A 13,935-nucleotide genomic window follows, 5' to 3' on the forward strand; every position below is an offset into this window, starting at 1 on the left:
TTTGTGGTCGCCACCGTTTTCGACATCGCGGACGCGCAGTGTGTTACCGCGGCGACTTCCCGTGACGGCGCATTTTTTCCGCGTTCGTTATCTCGGCACCGCAGGTCCGCGGACGCTAACAGTTCAACATTTTCAAATGTAAGCAGATGCAAACTTACGCCCCAGTCGCATGCCGCGATAGTCGGAATCGCGCGCCTGCCTGTTGGTCATGTTTTGTACACGTGCAACCTTTCAAAAATGTTGTTTTGGTTATAGTGCGGTACCGCTTATAGTGCGGATATTCGCGACTCCGGCGGCTTACGTTATAAGCGGTCTATGCTGTACATACTTGAGCTTGAAAACAGCGCGCAAGGCGGGGCAACAAAATGAAGCACACAGACACAGCACTGTGTCTGTGTGCCTCATTTTGTTGTCCCGTTTTGGCACGCTGTTTTCATGCTCAGAATTTGGATGATATCTTTTTTTTTGCAGCTGATATGATATGATATGATATGATATCCAAGCATCCAAATATGTTAGATGCAACAAAGACTTTCTCTTTGAGGAGAGCTATAAGGTAGGCTAGTTGGTGTTGATTCATCTTCAAAAGTATGCTTTTGTCCTGTATTTTTTTCATTTGTGTCTGTGTTCACTAAGCGCTCTTTTGCTTTTGAAAATGAACTTTCTCTTTCTTCTGGCTTTTCACAATGGATACATTTCCTTTCACACTAGTAGTATGTAATACATATAACACTTACTGGGTGTCATGTTCCAGCATGATAGAAGCCTTCATGACATCCTTTTTGACAACAGGACCTATCCTGATGCCAGAATACTGCAAATAAACAAAGAAGCACAATGTAAGGCAAGAAAGGACAAGGTGAGAAAGTTCTGTAGACTCTCACAATACAAACGAGTGTACTCACTGGAATTTTAGAAACCCTAAGAAACTCGAGTAAAGCTTCTAAAGAACCTAGCGTTGACGCCTGGACGTAGACACCTCGTTCAGCCAGCTTGAAGCCACTCATCACCTCCTTCAGTGCACGAGCAACTTCTTCCTGAAAAGCGAAGATGAAAAAAGAAAAAGAAAGATTGTTGTTTCACTTAGAAATCAAAGATAATGAATGCTGAAGCTACACATTTTCTTTTTCTAAAGAATCTTCAACACATTTCTCAGCATTCAATCGGTAGTGAAACACTGTGAACAGCTGCACTGTTTTTCCCTTCCACATGTTATTCCGGTATCGAACAGCTAAAATCCAACTGCAAAGGTTGCAATCCTTTTTTTTTTTTCAGAACTGTTGTGCCCAATAAAGGTCAGTGGCAGCTCCCAAAGAAGGTATCCTTGCATGCAAGTTAAAATGAATAATCTTAGTGGTTTTATGTGCTAAACCACAATATAGTTATGAGGCACGCTGTAGCAGGGAACTCCGGATAAATTTTACCACCTGGGGTTACTTAAAGCGCACCTAAATGTAAGTACACAGCCGTTTTTGCATTTTGCCCCCATAAAAATGCGGCCGCTGCGGCCAGTAATTGAGCCTACCTCTTAGAACTTAGCAGCGTGACACCCCCACCTACTAAGCTGCCACAGTGGTTCTTGCGTGCAAATGTCGGCATACCTTGAGCACTTCAACCTCGTCAGGATGCTTGGCGATGAGGACCTGTAGGCCAGCGATGGCCTTATCCAAGTCCTTGGCCGCAATCTTCACTCCCTGGGCACCCTTCACTTCCTTGTACTCTTGGTAGGGGTTCTTCACCCTCAACTCCTTTAGCGGCTGAGGCATGAGCAGCGATCGGATGGGCGTCGTGAACGGGCCCTCATGGCCGGCAAGCACCATGGTGTCACCCTCGCGGAGGGTGCCATTCACTAGGATCACGTCAATGGTGGTGCCCAAGCCAGGGATTGCTTTCACCTGCACAGCAATTTGTCCTCAATGAACCATAGCAACCCTCAGAAAAAATAACACAAGAGGAATTCGTCATGGGACCCATTTTTGTTAGACACAACTATGCTACACAAACACGGTAGACAAGCAAGTGCAAATATGGATGTTTCAGTATACAGCAGACTCTTGTTAAAGGGAACCTGAAGGGACCAGGAAAAATGTGTTCCGTTTAAAAAGAGTTCCGTTTACTGAGAGAGAAGCAGGGGTGCAGAATCCAAGTATAAAACCAATCATATTAGGGGCAGTTGTTCCGTTTAAGCAGCAGTTCCTTATGAGATTTCCATTTACTGAGAATCTACCGTATATATCATATTCAGCTGCAAATAATTTTCCAAGTGACATAAGAAACATTGTGGGTGCTGTACCCATGTCAAATGGGCATAAAAAATGACAAAGAGAAAAGAAAGCAGTTTTCTTTTTGCTCAACATGGATCAGTAAAATCCTACTGTGCAAAGAGAGGTGTTTCACTGTTTGTTACAAACCTCCAACACAGTGGCCTGGAGTTCCTCAGAGAAGGATATGCGCTTGGCCATCATGTTCTGCGTGAGATCGACAATGAGGCTGATGAGGTTGCCCATGCCGTCACCGCTCAGGGCAGAGGTGGGCACCAGGGAGACAAAGGATTTCAAGTCCTTGTTCTCATGGAACAGAGCGGCGTTGAGGCCCTGGAAAAATAAGCAGGAAAAAGCTTAGGTATCAAGCACACTGTTAGTCTTTCCTCTAGTTTTCTTTCTCCCCTACAGATGGCAAAACAAAGTTCAGTAATTACAGTAGAACCTTCCTGATATATTACTATTTCTCAATAGACAATATGATCGGGCTAGTTGGTAATGATCTATCATTGTAGGTAGCGCAACTCTTGACGAAAGACGGATACAGAAAGAACAAACCATAAGCGCTTACTTCAACTAACGTTTATTGCGAGATGCGCATACATAAATAGGTACAAGGAAACAGGAAGAAAACTGGGCTTATGCAAATATTCGAGCACTTCGAATATTCAAACGAATATTACAGTGCAGTCGAACCCACTTATAACGATCTCAGATATAACGATCTCCAGATATAACGATCTATCGGTTATAACGACCATATTTCGGTGCACTTACAATTTTCCTATGCTACCCACTGAAATTGCGTCCACATATAGTGAACATTTTTCAAAGCCTCCTACTTTTACAACGAACACTTCAGACACGGTCGCGGTAAAAATATGGCATATACGAAGCGGAAAAAAGTTAAAGTAGGCCTTCTAAAGCATGAGAGGTGCGCGCTCGCGTGTGCCCCGGTCCAATTTACTCGTGACAAAGATACCCGAGATCGGCGAGCACCGCATGCGCCGCTTTCAGATGCTATGAACGAGGTCGCTCACTTTCCAGTCATTTCTTCAGTGGCAGAATGGCAGTGGGGAATAAAAAAAGAAAGATAGGAAGAAAAGATAGAAAGAAAACGTGAAAGATGCGATTCGCAGCGCTGTGGAGCATGGCACGGACAGCAAAAAGAAGAAGTTGAAGTCGTCAACATACGCCGACGTCGACAAAGCTGTGTTCACATGGTCTATGGACATGCGGGCACGAAACGTACCCATCAACGGCGCTGTTTTGCGGCAAAAGGCAAGGGATTATGCTTGCATCCTGGGCTGCGATGATTTAAAAGGCAGTAACGGGTGGCTCGAAGGTTTTAAACGCAAGTACGGGATCGTCGACAAAGTGATCAGTGGCGAGTCCTCCTTTGCGAATAGAGATGGCGCCGACTAGTGGATCCAACACAAACTACCGGGTATTTTGGAGCGCTACGAAGCGTCGGATGTGTACAACGCTGACGAAACGGCGCTTTTCTACAAGTTGCTTCCAAACCGTACCCTTACGCTTAAAGGCGACGTCTGCCACGGCGGTAAGCAGAGCAAACATCGTTTGACTGGGCTACTGTGCACAAATGCAGACAGAAGCGACAAGCGAGTTCCGCTGGTCATCGGCAAAAGCGGCCGACCTAGGTGTTTCAATGGAACCCACAGGATGCTCGTAAAATATGTGGCGAACACGAAAGCCTGGATGACGCACGACATATTTAGTAAGTGGCTGACGGATTTCAACAACGACGTCAAGAGGCAAGGACGCAAAATTTGTCTGTTCATAGACAATTGCACTGCTCACCACGTAGAAGGGCTCGAGCTCTCTAACGCTGATCTGGAGTTTTTACCCGCGAACTGTACATCGCTCATTCAGCCCCTTGACATAAAGGTATTATTAACAGTGTCAAGTGCTCATACCGTCGGCGACTAATCCAAAAACTGCTCCTGAACATTCGTCTGCAGCGAGATACGAAGGTGGACATTGTGCAAGCAATTGAGATGCTTGAAGCGTCCTGGCGAGAAACAAGCGCTGAAATTGTTGCGAATTGCTTCCGCAAGGCCCGAATCTCAAAAGAGGTTCAGGCTGAGGAAATCGACGCCGGAGAGGAGGAGCCTTCATGTCCGCCCGATCTTGCCGAAGCTTGGATTTCGCTGCGCACGAATGCAGGAGGCCCGGACGATGTGCAAATTTGTAATTTTAGGAGCGAAGCTCCTAAAGCCGTGGGTCTGTCCCTCCTAGCTCGTACGTGACCGCCTATGCCGCGCGTATGTGCCAGTGGTGATGGCAACGAAGCAGCGCGAGTGTTCTTGGCCCAGCGCAGCGACGAAGAAGACGTTGCAGTTCTTTCTCTGATCGATTAAGCGTGTTTGTTTGTCGTGCTCCGTGTCCTCGACGATCCCACGTCGTTACACTGGTGGAGGTGCGGGGTAAGCTTCATGCTTGGCACTACATCGCGGAGCCGACAATCGAGCCCGGAATCGCCACCACGTGTCGAAACACCGGTCCACCGATTCAGTCGCCGTCTGCTAGTCGCCGTCATGACCGTGTACCTCGCACCCAACCTGTCTATCGGGGACGTCAAGTTGTTTATAGACGCTGTGTTACGTGACTACGACAACAAGTACAAGAACCGTCCGTTTGTGCTGGTTAGGGACTTCAACGTGGACGTCATTGCCAATGACTGGATCGTGCAGCACATGCTTTCCAAATACGCACTCAGATGTATCCATATTATCCATATGCAACCTACCACGATCCGAGGGACGTGCATAGACTTAGTGTTTGCAAACTTCCCACTGCAGCCCAGTACAAGAACCTCTCTCGCTTCACTTCACGGACCATAAAGCTGTCATAATGAAGGAACCTCGCAATCCAGCCGCCATGACAACGGCGAAATGAAAAGAAGAAACGAAGAAATGAAACAACAAACGAACAGGAACAAAATAAAAGTTAAGAAGTTGAAATACCTCCAGCCACAAATTCTTGGAGGAAACCAGACGTTTCAAGACCGGCTTGGTCTCTTCTTCAGGGGTGACTGTGCTGATCAGGGAGGCTTCGTCGCAGCTTGTTTTTGGCTCCGCCTTTTTCTTTCCCTCACGTTCCGGAGGCCGTGCACGTAGATCGGAGGCATTGTTCCGAGGGACCGGTTCACATTGAACTGTTCCCTCGGAACAATGCCTCCGATCTACGTGCACGGCCTCCGGAACGTGAGGGAAAGAGAAAGGCGGAGCCAAAAACAAGCTGCGACGAAGCCTCCCTGATCAGCACAGTCACCCCTGAAGAAGAGACCAAGCCGAGGGACCGGTTCACATTGAACTGGTCCCTCGGAACAATGCCTCCGATCTACGTGCACGGCCTCCGGAACGTGAGGAAAAGAGAAAGGCAGAGCCAAAAACAAGCTGCGACGAAGCCTCCCTGATCAGCACAGTCACCCCTGAAGAAGAGACCAAGCCGGTCTCGAAACGTCGGGTTTCCTCCAAGAATTTGTGGCTGGAGGTATTTCAACTTCTTAATTCTTCCACCCAGCCAGACAGACTTCTGTCGAAACGTTTACATTTAAAATAAAAGTTGACTTTGTATAACATACGCACAGTCTTACGTCTTTCTAATGATGTAATGGGCTAACTTTCATGGGAGAGTTACGGTTTACCGATGATCTCCCCCTCTCGAGCTTCGCCCACTTATCATCATTCATTTCGTGATATGGCGATTTTTTTTATAAGCGGACAACTGCGCTGTCACAGCTGAGGAGATGACGGATGAGGCTCTGGCAGAAACTGTCTGAGACTGCAGTGACGACAACGGACCTTTGGAGGACAACTCAGCACACGCTTTGCCCTCTCTGAAGGAGGTGCTGGACGCCATCTACCTTTTGCGCCGTGCCGCGGGCTCGCTGGATGATGACGGAGCAGCATTGTGTTCATTGATGTCGTACGAATGGTCAGTGCTGCCGTCCATTATGAACAAACAACAGAGGAAAATCACGCAGTTTTTTACCGCGAAATAAATGTTTTGGGTGAGTTCTGCCGTCAAAGGAGTACTGACATGAATTTTAAAAATTTTCGGGTTGTTGCTCTAAATGAAAGCACGGATGTCGAGAACCCTAAAAAGAGTGTCGTGGTGCCTGGGGATGCATTGCATATAGTTTTAATACCGCTTCTTTCAACCAGCAGTTTCGGTTTCGGTTTCGAGAGGGCGGCTTCACAGTGACGTGTCAGGTCTGCCTGTGACGTCACGGGCAGACTGCAACACACGAAATATGCACCTGCTGTTCTTTGCTGTCAGTCGAACGTGGTTCATGATGAGTGAACTGTCGTCCAGTGCCTCCGACAGCGATTTCTGTGATTTAGGCTGCATGCAGAACCCAGACTTCGCAAACCAAGTGACCCGACTTGAAACGTCATAGGGCTCTCCATGCGGTGAAGCTGCTTTGCAGATGCTGGGAGATGAAAACTTTAAAATCAAACTTAAATATTTATACGTGTCTCGCGGATGCGGTGTGGGGAGAGCGTTAACACTACATGCCAAGGAAACCAAAAACGTCCCTTTTGCTGCACTTCAAAATCGTGTCAGTACTCCTTTAAACTTGAGCTTTTCTTTTTTCGAATTTTCGTGCAGAACCTCCATATAACGAAATCCTCTTTATAACGAAGTTTTTCAGGAATTTGTCAATTTCGTTATATCCAGGTTTAACTGTACAAAACAAAGAAGCCCACATGCCAAGACAATCATTACACAACCAACTGTACCACTTACTGAAAAAGAACTTCGGTACCTTGATGGGTTGTTTGATACAATTGGTTGAGTAATGATTGGCTTCGCATGTGAGCTTGTTTGTTTTCTTTCTTTGTTTCCTTGTACCTATATTGTATGCACATGTCGTAATAAACTTTTAGCTGAAATAAGCACTTGTGGTTTGTCCTTTCTGTATCTGTCCTTCATAAAGTGTTGCACTACCTGTAATGATGATTCTTATTTCTTTTGTTTCCAAACTAGTCCCATTGTCACAGTTCACAGCTCACAGTACTCAAGAAAGATGCTATAGCATACCTGCTCGGCAAACTGGAGAACAACCTCGCGAGTGCGCTCCTCAAATTCGAGACGAGTGTTTCGTGACTGGGCCTTGAGCACATCTGTAATGTCCTTGTTGCGGTTGCCCTTCCAGTCGTACAGCCGGTCCACCTTGTTCAACGCAACAACAAAGGGTGTCTTGCGAGAGCGCAGCATGTTGAGCGACTCAATTGTCTGTGGCTCAAGGCCGTGCATCAGGTCGACCACCAGGATTGCCATATCACACAGTGAAGAGCCACGCGAACGCAGGTTGCTGGAAAGACAACACTTCTCATGTCACGACCAATGAAAACATATACAAAATAGGTTGAAGATAGACTGAGGCAATGAAATGCTGCCACTGAGACTGGACTTGTGAAGGAAATTACTAGGGGTGCGCGAATATTCGAAATTTCGAATATTTTTCGAATAGTGTTTGTTATTCGATTCGATTCACACTGGAATTTTACTATTAGAACTATTCGAACTTCCCCCCAAAAAATACAATCAACGTCCAATTTGAAGTGACCCCTTCAGATTTTTAATATGCTTCACCTCATTACACTCTCGTATTGCGGCAAAGCTGCCTTTCAAGCTCCGGTACGGTCGAACTTTGCCAAGTCACAGTCAACGTCCGATTGGAAGTGGTCCCTAGATTTTCAATATGCTTCACCTCATCACACCCCGGTATTGCGGCAAAGTTGCCTTTCAAGCCCCGTTGCAGTCGAACTTTGCCAAGACTGCGTCAACGTCCGATTGGAAGTGGTCCCTAGATTTTCAATGTGCTTCACCTCAACACATCCCGGTATTGGGGCAATGCTGCCTTTCAAGCTCCGCTACGGTCGCAAATGTATTAACTCAAGAAAACGCTGATTCCAACATGGAGAAGAAAGATGTGGCAGAGTTGGGGGCTCAATTAATGCTGTTTTGGGCCTGAAATTTGGGCAAAAGGTCTGAAAAATCGGACGCCGAAGCTTTTTAGCATCCAAAATTTCAGATGTTCTTATATATCGACGTCTACGAGGCAGATTTGAAACTCCGAACTTAAAGGGAGAACACCCTTTTCCGCCACATGCTTCCACAGAAGTTGAAGGATAAGGAGAGGCTGAGGAAATGGCATCTTTGCCTATCACGTGTAAAGTGCTGTCGGCAACACTTTGGCTGCACCAAATCATGTACATAAATAGGATTCGGCCTCTACATTGCCTCATTCTTGATAAGACAACTATGAAACATCACCCTGCCAGTGCTTCATCAACCTAACGAAAAGAAACACTTTCATGTTGCTATCTCATAAGAATATGCTTAGGAATCCTCTCTAACTTTTTTTTTCTGCAATTTCGCTTCGAAGTATTCGAACAATATTCTAGAAATATTCGAGAAATATTCGAAAAATATTCGATTCGATTCGCACTCACACTTCAATATTCGAATTCGCTTCGCATCCAAAATTTTGCTATTCGCACAGCTCTAGAAATTACAAATTACAATCAGCAATAATCGAACGAAATAGCTTCTAAACTACTTACTCTTTGACACAAGTAGCACAGTTTAAGGGGGGACGTGGCTTTCGGTACCAACTTTCTTATTTCTTCATGGATTTTGATGAAAATTGGCACACCAATTTGAAATGTTGTTTTAATGCTACTGTAGAAATTTCATGAATATATCTTTACAACTTTTTGATTTACAATATATTTCACCTTCTGCTCTTGTTCCAAGTCTGACTCGCTTAAAAAATACGATAGGAAACTTGTTCAAAGTGCTATGCATTCTAAGATGTCTGATTGCGGGCGTGACATTTTTAGATTTTTTTATTTGCAACAATTTTTTTTTTAGTTCTCATTTTTCATGAGGTGACTGCACAACAGGCATCGAGGCTTTGTGCAACTCGTCAAATAGCTAATTATCAAAACGCCATACTGAAAAAGCAAGAATGTCACGCCCTGAACTGTGCTTCAAGGAATATAGAACAAAAAACGGAACTGAAATAGACCCAGCGGTCAGTGAGAAATCAGCGGAACAAGCGAAGCAGGAAGCAAGTTCGTCTCGCGTGCCGACGCCGTGAGCGGAGTTAGGCCTAGTGACGACTCCGAGCAGTAGACGCGCCGGCCGCGGTGCCTGATGTTTCAAAGTACGTAATGCGTGGTCACGAGTACAAAGAGTCGTCCTGCGATCATCTTCGTCACGACGTCCGAAGTGCGCATAAGCAGAACCTCCAACCACGGATCCGACGAGTCAACGCTAGAAAGTCGGTCCGAGACGCGCGTTTGCGATGTTCGCTACGAGTGCGGCGCGCCATCGTAATCCCACCGAGCTTCCGCTAGTAGCTCCAAACTAAAACGTAGTTCTTGTTCAAAGTTATCGTCGAGCCGTGAACACAGAGCGATTGCGAACACGCAACGAAGTAGCGCGACTTTCGACAGCCGTGAGCTCGAGACGCACGAGCTGCAGACGACGATCTCCCGGAGCGAGCATCGGACCAATGGCGAGGCGCGCTGGGGCAACATGGCGGACGCGGCCACTCGGAGGGCTCGAAACGACCTTCGAACATTTGCTTTTTGTGCGCTTGTTTTTGAAGGGAGGAGCCAGCTGCGGCGGGGAATTTGAAGACGGAGAAATGCGCTTTCCGATGAGCCCTAGATATCGGCTCACGGTGGCGTCGTTGCGGAGCTATGCTTTTTTGAAAATCAGTGTTTTTTTGCGATTTCCCCAATAATTTTCGCCACCTCGGCAGGCGCAACAATTTTTTTATAGCACTTCTACGCGGTTTTCGGTGAAGATATTTTGGAATCGGATATAAAAAGGGCTACAGAAACTGAAAATGTGATTTTCAAAAAATCGATTTTCTTGCCATTTTTCGCGATACGAAAGCCGCGTCCCCCCTTAAGTGAACCAATACTCAAGTCATATTCGTTTCGTAAAATTAGGAGTACCACCAGTTTCAATACAACTGACTCTAAACTGTGTCCCGAAGTATGTTTAGATTCCAAAATAATAAATGCTATAAAAGAGATTGGAAAATGCAGTCATTACCTGAATGACTCGTGGCCGGGAGTGTCAATAATAAGGAGGCCAGGAATCTTCAAAGCCTTGTTTGAAAACTGAGAGAGAGAAACAAACAGAAAACAAGTTGCATGATGTGCAATTCAAGAAAACAAAGATAGCTGCCAAGGGGTTAAATCATTTTGATTTGCATTACACACAAACAGGCTGCTCAAATTGTGAATGCTAGTGCAAGTATACTTACGCTAAACAGTATTTTTACCATGCTGCTCTCATAGCAGTGCCTTTTCTTGCAAAGTGATAAGCAAGATGTTCATAGTGTGTTATTGAGAAAACCGGAATTCCCACTAGGTACACTCAAACCTCATTATAACAAAGTTGCATCTGACACAAAAATATGTTCGTTATATCCAAAAATTCATTACAAACATATATTTTTCACACTGTATCTATGACAAGACTATTCTTCATGAACTTCGTCATTGAACAAAAACAAAATGCCCGACAAGAGGTACCTCTTTGACCATCTTGCATTGTTCCTTGATGGCATCTAGAGGAACCATGGTAGCACCAATCTGTTGAGTAATTCCACCAGCTTCACTGTCCTGGACATGAGTATGCCGAATCTGCCAAAAGAATGAAACAAACACCTTGTTCTAGAAATCGTTACAGATACATACGGCATCAGCTGATACGAATGAGATTCAACTGGAGCACAGGTTGGCAGAATAAGCGGTTCAACACTCACCTATCAATACTTTTGAAGGCACGGGTCCTTTTAAATTATTCATCCCCGACAGTTCCAGACCGCCCAAGGCAGTGCCTTTAGCCAATGAGCAGCTATGGACGAATATTCGAGCACTTCGAATATTAGAACGAATATTACAGTATTTGAATTTAATTAAATTATCCTAAATGAATAAATAGAAGTACATTTGACTGCATGTAACCCTGAAAAGATAGTTTCACTGCAGCGTAGGGTTGCTATGCCATGAAACCACCTATCCAGATAAAATCCGCACTGCCGCGAAGCCACACTTTAAGGTTAAATGTACATATTGCCTTCACCTCAATTAATTATTTAAGTTTAAAAGTGTGTTATACTGGTTTATATGAGCTAAGTATAGTAAATTTGAAAATGTAACATATTTTACCACTTATAACATGCACCCTACTGCTATTCAAATCTTGCTACCATTTTAAAGCTGCTTGCACTTCACTTCGAACCAAAAAAGGTGAGATTCGCACACACCTAGCTCCAATTCTTAAATATATTGTGCAAGTTGGTAATGTCATGAGAAAAATGCTCATTTTCCTATATAATATGTGATATATACTATTCAAGCTATTCGATTCGAAATTATTTGACCAAATCACTATTCTGCCATCCCTACCATTGACCACTGCATATAGGGTGTGTCTGGAAATTTGCGACTGTCGAGAATGAATAATTGAAGGGGCCTACTTGTACTTGTGTACACTCAGGCTCATTAGCACTCACACACGTTCAAATAAAAGACCTAATGCTGATTTTTCTGTAGGCGCACCAAACTATACGTGACAAAAGTGCTTCACAAAATGGCAAACAGGCCAAAGAAACTCACCGTGTCCAAGATCTTTGTTTTGCCTGTGTCTACATGCCCGAGAACGCAAATTACTGGTGACCGAAGATTGTCCACTGAACGTTTTTTCTCAGCTTCCTCCCTTTGTTTCTGGGAAAGAAGCAAGAAATAAGAATCAGACAGAACAAAAATTGGCGCTTTCTGCGAAACATCGTCGTGCACGACACAGGCAGACACGCATTCATATTTTAACTTTCATATTCTGAATTATTTGAACTCCTATTTTGAAGGTTTCTAAAGGCAGCACAGTCGAACCCGACTATATCGAATCCGTTTACATCAAATTATCCTGTACATCAAACAACTTCTGAACACGATATAGTTACAGTGAGAATATATAGCGAAAATTACGGTTACATCGAACAAGAATAGCAGCGACTACCGATATATCGGAACGTCAAGCGGGGCAAAAGTGCCACCGGAAGTTGGCTTTCTCTCGTAGCAGCGGGGAAACTGGCGCTTTTACCCACCGCTCACTCCAAAAATGGTCTAACCCAGCAGCGCATGACCCGCTCTCCCTACCGTGACCGCACCACGTCAGTCAAGCCGTCGTCACCCCCCTGCAAAAAATTATCCTGACCTGCCCGCAGCGCTTGCTGAGAGAGCCAATCAGGGCCTCATGTACTCTCGTCGTGCGAGCATGCGGGTCGTGCGAGTTATCTCCCTGCACTTCTCGTTTGTTGTGCTTTGCACCGTGCGCCTGTGCCGTGATGGCTAGCGTGAAGCGGCAGAATTTGCTTTTTGCCGTGAAGCTCGAAATTATAAATAGAGTCGAACGTGGTGAGAAGAAGTCGGACGTCGCGGCAGCATACAAGATTCCGAGGAGCACTCTCAGCACGATCTTGAAGAATAAGGCAGAGATTAGGGATAAAGCGGACAAAAGACCCGGTGCCCGTGGCGCCCGATGTGTATGCACGGCCGTGTACGAAGACATCGAGGCAGCCGTGTACAAGTGCTTCGTCGACGTTCGGTCGTGCAACCTCAACGTGTCCGGCCCCATGATCAAACAAAAAGCAAAGGGCGTGGCTTTTTTCCTTGGCAGGGAGGATTTTCAAGGTGGCTCCGACTGGCTACAGCGGTTCAAAGGCACGAGACTGTCGGCACAGCGGTTACTGGAGAAAGCCGAGCTGTGGACTTCGACAGTGTGAACAAATGGATGCAAGAAAACTGGCCCGACATTACAGCAAGATATGAAACCCGGGATATTTTCAACACCGACAAAAAGAAGCTAGCTTCGTCATTAATGTGCTTTTATGAATGGTATGTGAAGTTATGACGTCCAATTCTTTAGCAGGCTTATATCGAATTATGCCCTATATCGAATTGACAGGCGTTTTTTTGCGAGTTCGATATATCCGGGTTTGACTGTATTTACTGCATTTTTTTTTTCCTATAACCAGCACCCGTAAATAAGCCACAACCCCAACAGCAACCCACAAGAAAATGGAAAAAAAAAAAGAAATATAAAAGGAAACAACCGCAAATTGCCATGAAACCGCATTCCTTGTATGAATGTGAAGCGGCCCCGGGAAGCTACCTTGCACACTAAAATTCGTGTAAATTCCATGCCTTGACATTAGCTCTGAATTTTCTATTTGTGCTGGTTATGTGCGAGGAAATACGGTAATCATAAGCAAGGGCCATGAATTCAGAATGTTACAGAGAGCTAATGGCAGATCGAACTTCTGAAATCCATAAATGGGCATTAATTATTTAAACTGTATTAATGATCTGAGCAAGACATTTATTTTGCAAACTATAGGAGAAGGCAAGCCGAAATGCCCAATCCTGGCATGCTGCAACGTACAGACTATGCAAATGATATAGCTAATCATCACTGCAAACACACTACTTTATTCAGTTTTAGCTTTGTTTTTGTTCATGTGGGATAATCCTTGTAGAATCATACAATTTCAATAGGTCAGATGAATCACTTGACCACAAGGCAACTTTTAACTTTGACATTTAACATTTAA

The 13,935-nt window shown here is 45.0% G+C and overlaps 1 protein-coding gene across 3 annotated transcripts in view; it reads right to left on the minus strand.

Moving 5' to 3' along the window:
- LOC119382908 (eukaryotic translation initiation factor 5B) overlaps window positions 1-13,935 on the minus strand; it is a 50,647-nt gene that overhangs the window by 6,755 nt on the left and 29,957 nt on the right. For all 3 annotated transcript variants that reach the window (XM_049412340.1, XM_037650814.2, XM_037650815.2), the window contains exons 11-18: window positions 11,942-12,049; window positions 10,853-10,963; window positions 10,368-10,435; window positions 7,332-7,605; window positions 2,412-2,594; window positions 1,602-1,895; window positions 906-1,037; window positions 738-814 (exon numbers count right to left, since the gene is read on the minus strand). In XM_049412340.1, the coding sequence (XP_049268297.1) occupies window positions 738-814; window positions 906-1,037; window positions 1,602-1,895; window positions 2,412-2,594; window positions 7,332-7,605; window positions 10,368-10,435; window positions 10,853-10,963; window positions 11,942-12,049 (1,247 nt within the window). The remainder of the gene's footprint in view (window positions 1-737; window positions 815-905; window positions 1,038-1,601; window positions 1,896-2,411; window positions 2,595-7,331; window positions 7,606-10,367; window positions 10,436-10,852; window positions 10,964-11,941; window positions 12,050-13,935) is intronic.

The sequence above is a fragment of the Rhipicephalus sanguineus genome, chromosome 2 (genome assembly GCF_013339695.2).
Source record: "Rhipicephalus sanguineus isolate Rsan-2018 chromosome 2, BIME_Rsan_1.4, whole genome shotgun sequence".
Lineage (NCBI taxonomy): Eukaryota > Metazoa > Arthropoda > Arachnida > Ixodida > Ixodidae > Rhipicephalus > Rhipicephalus sanguineus.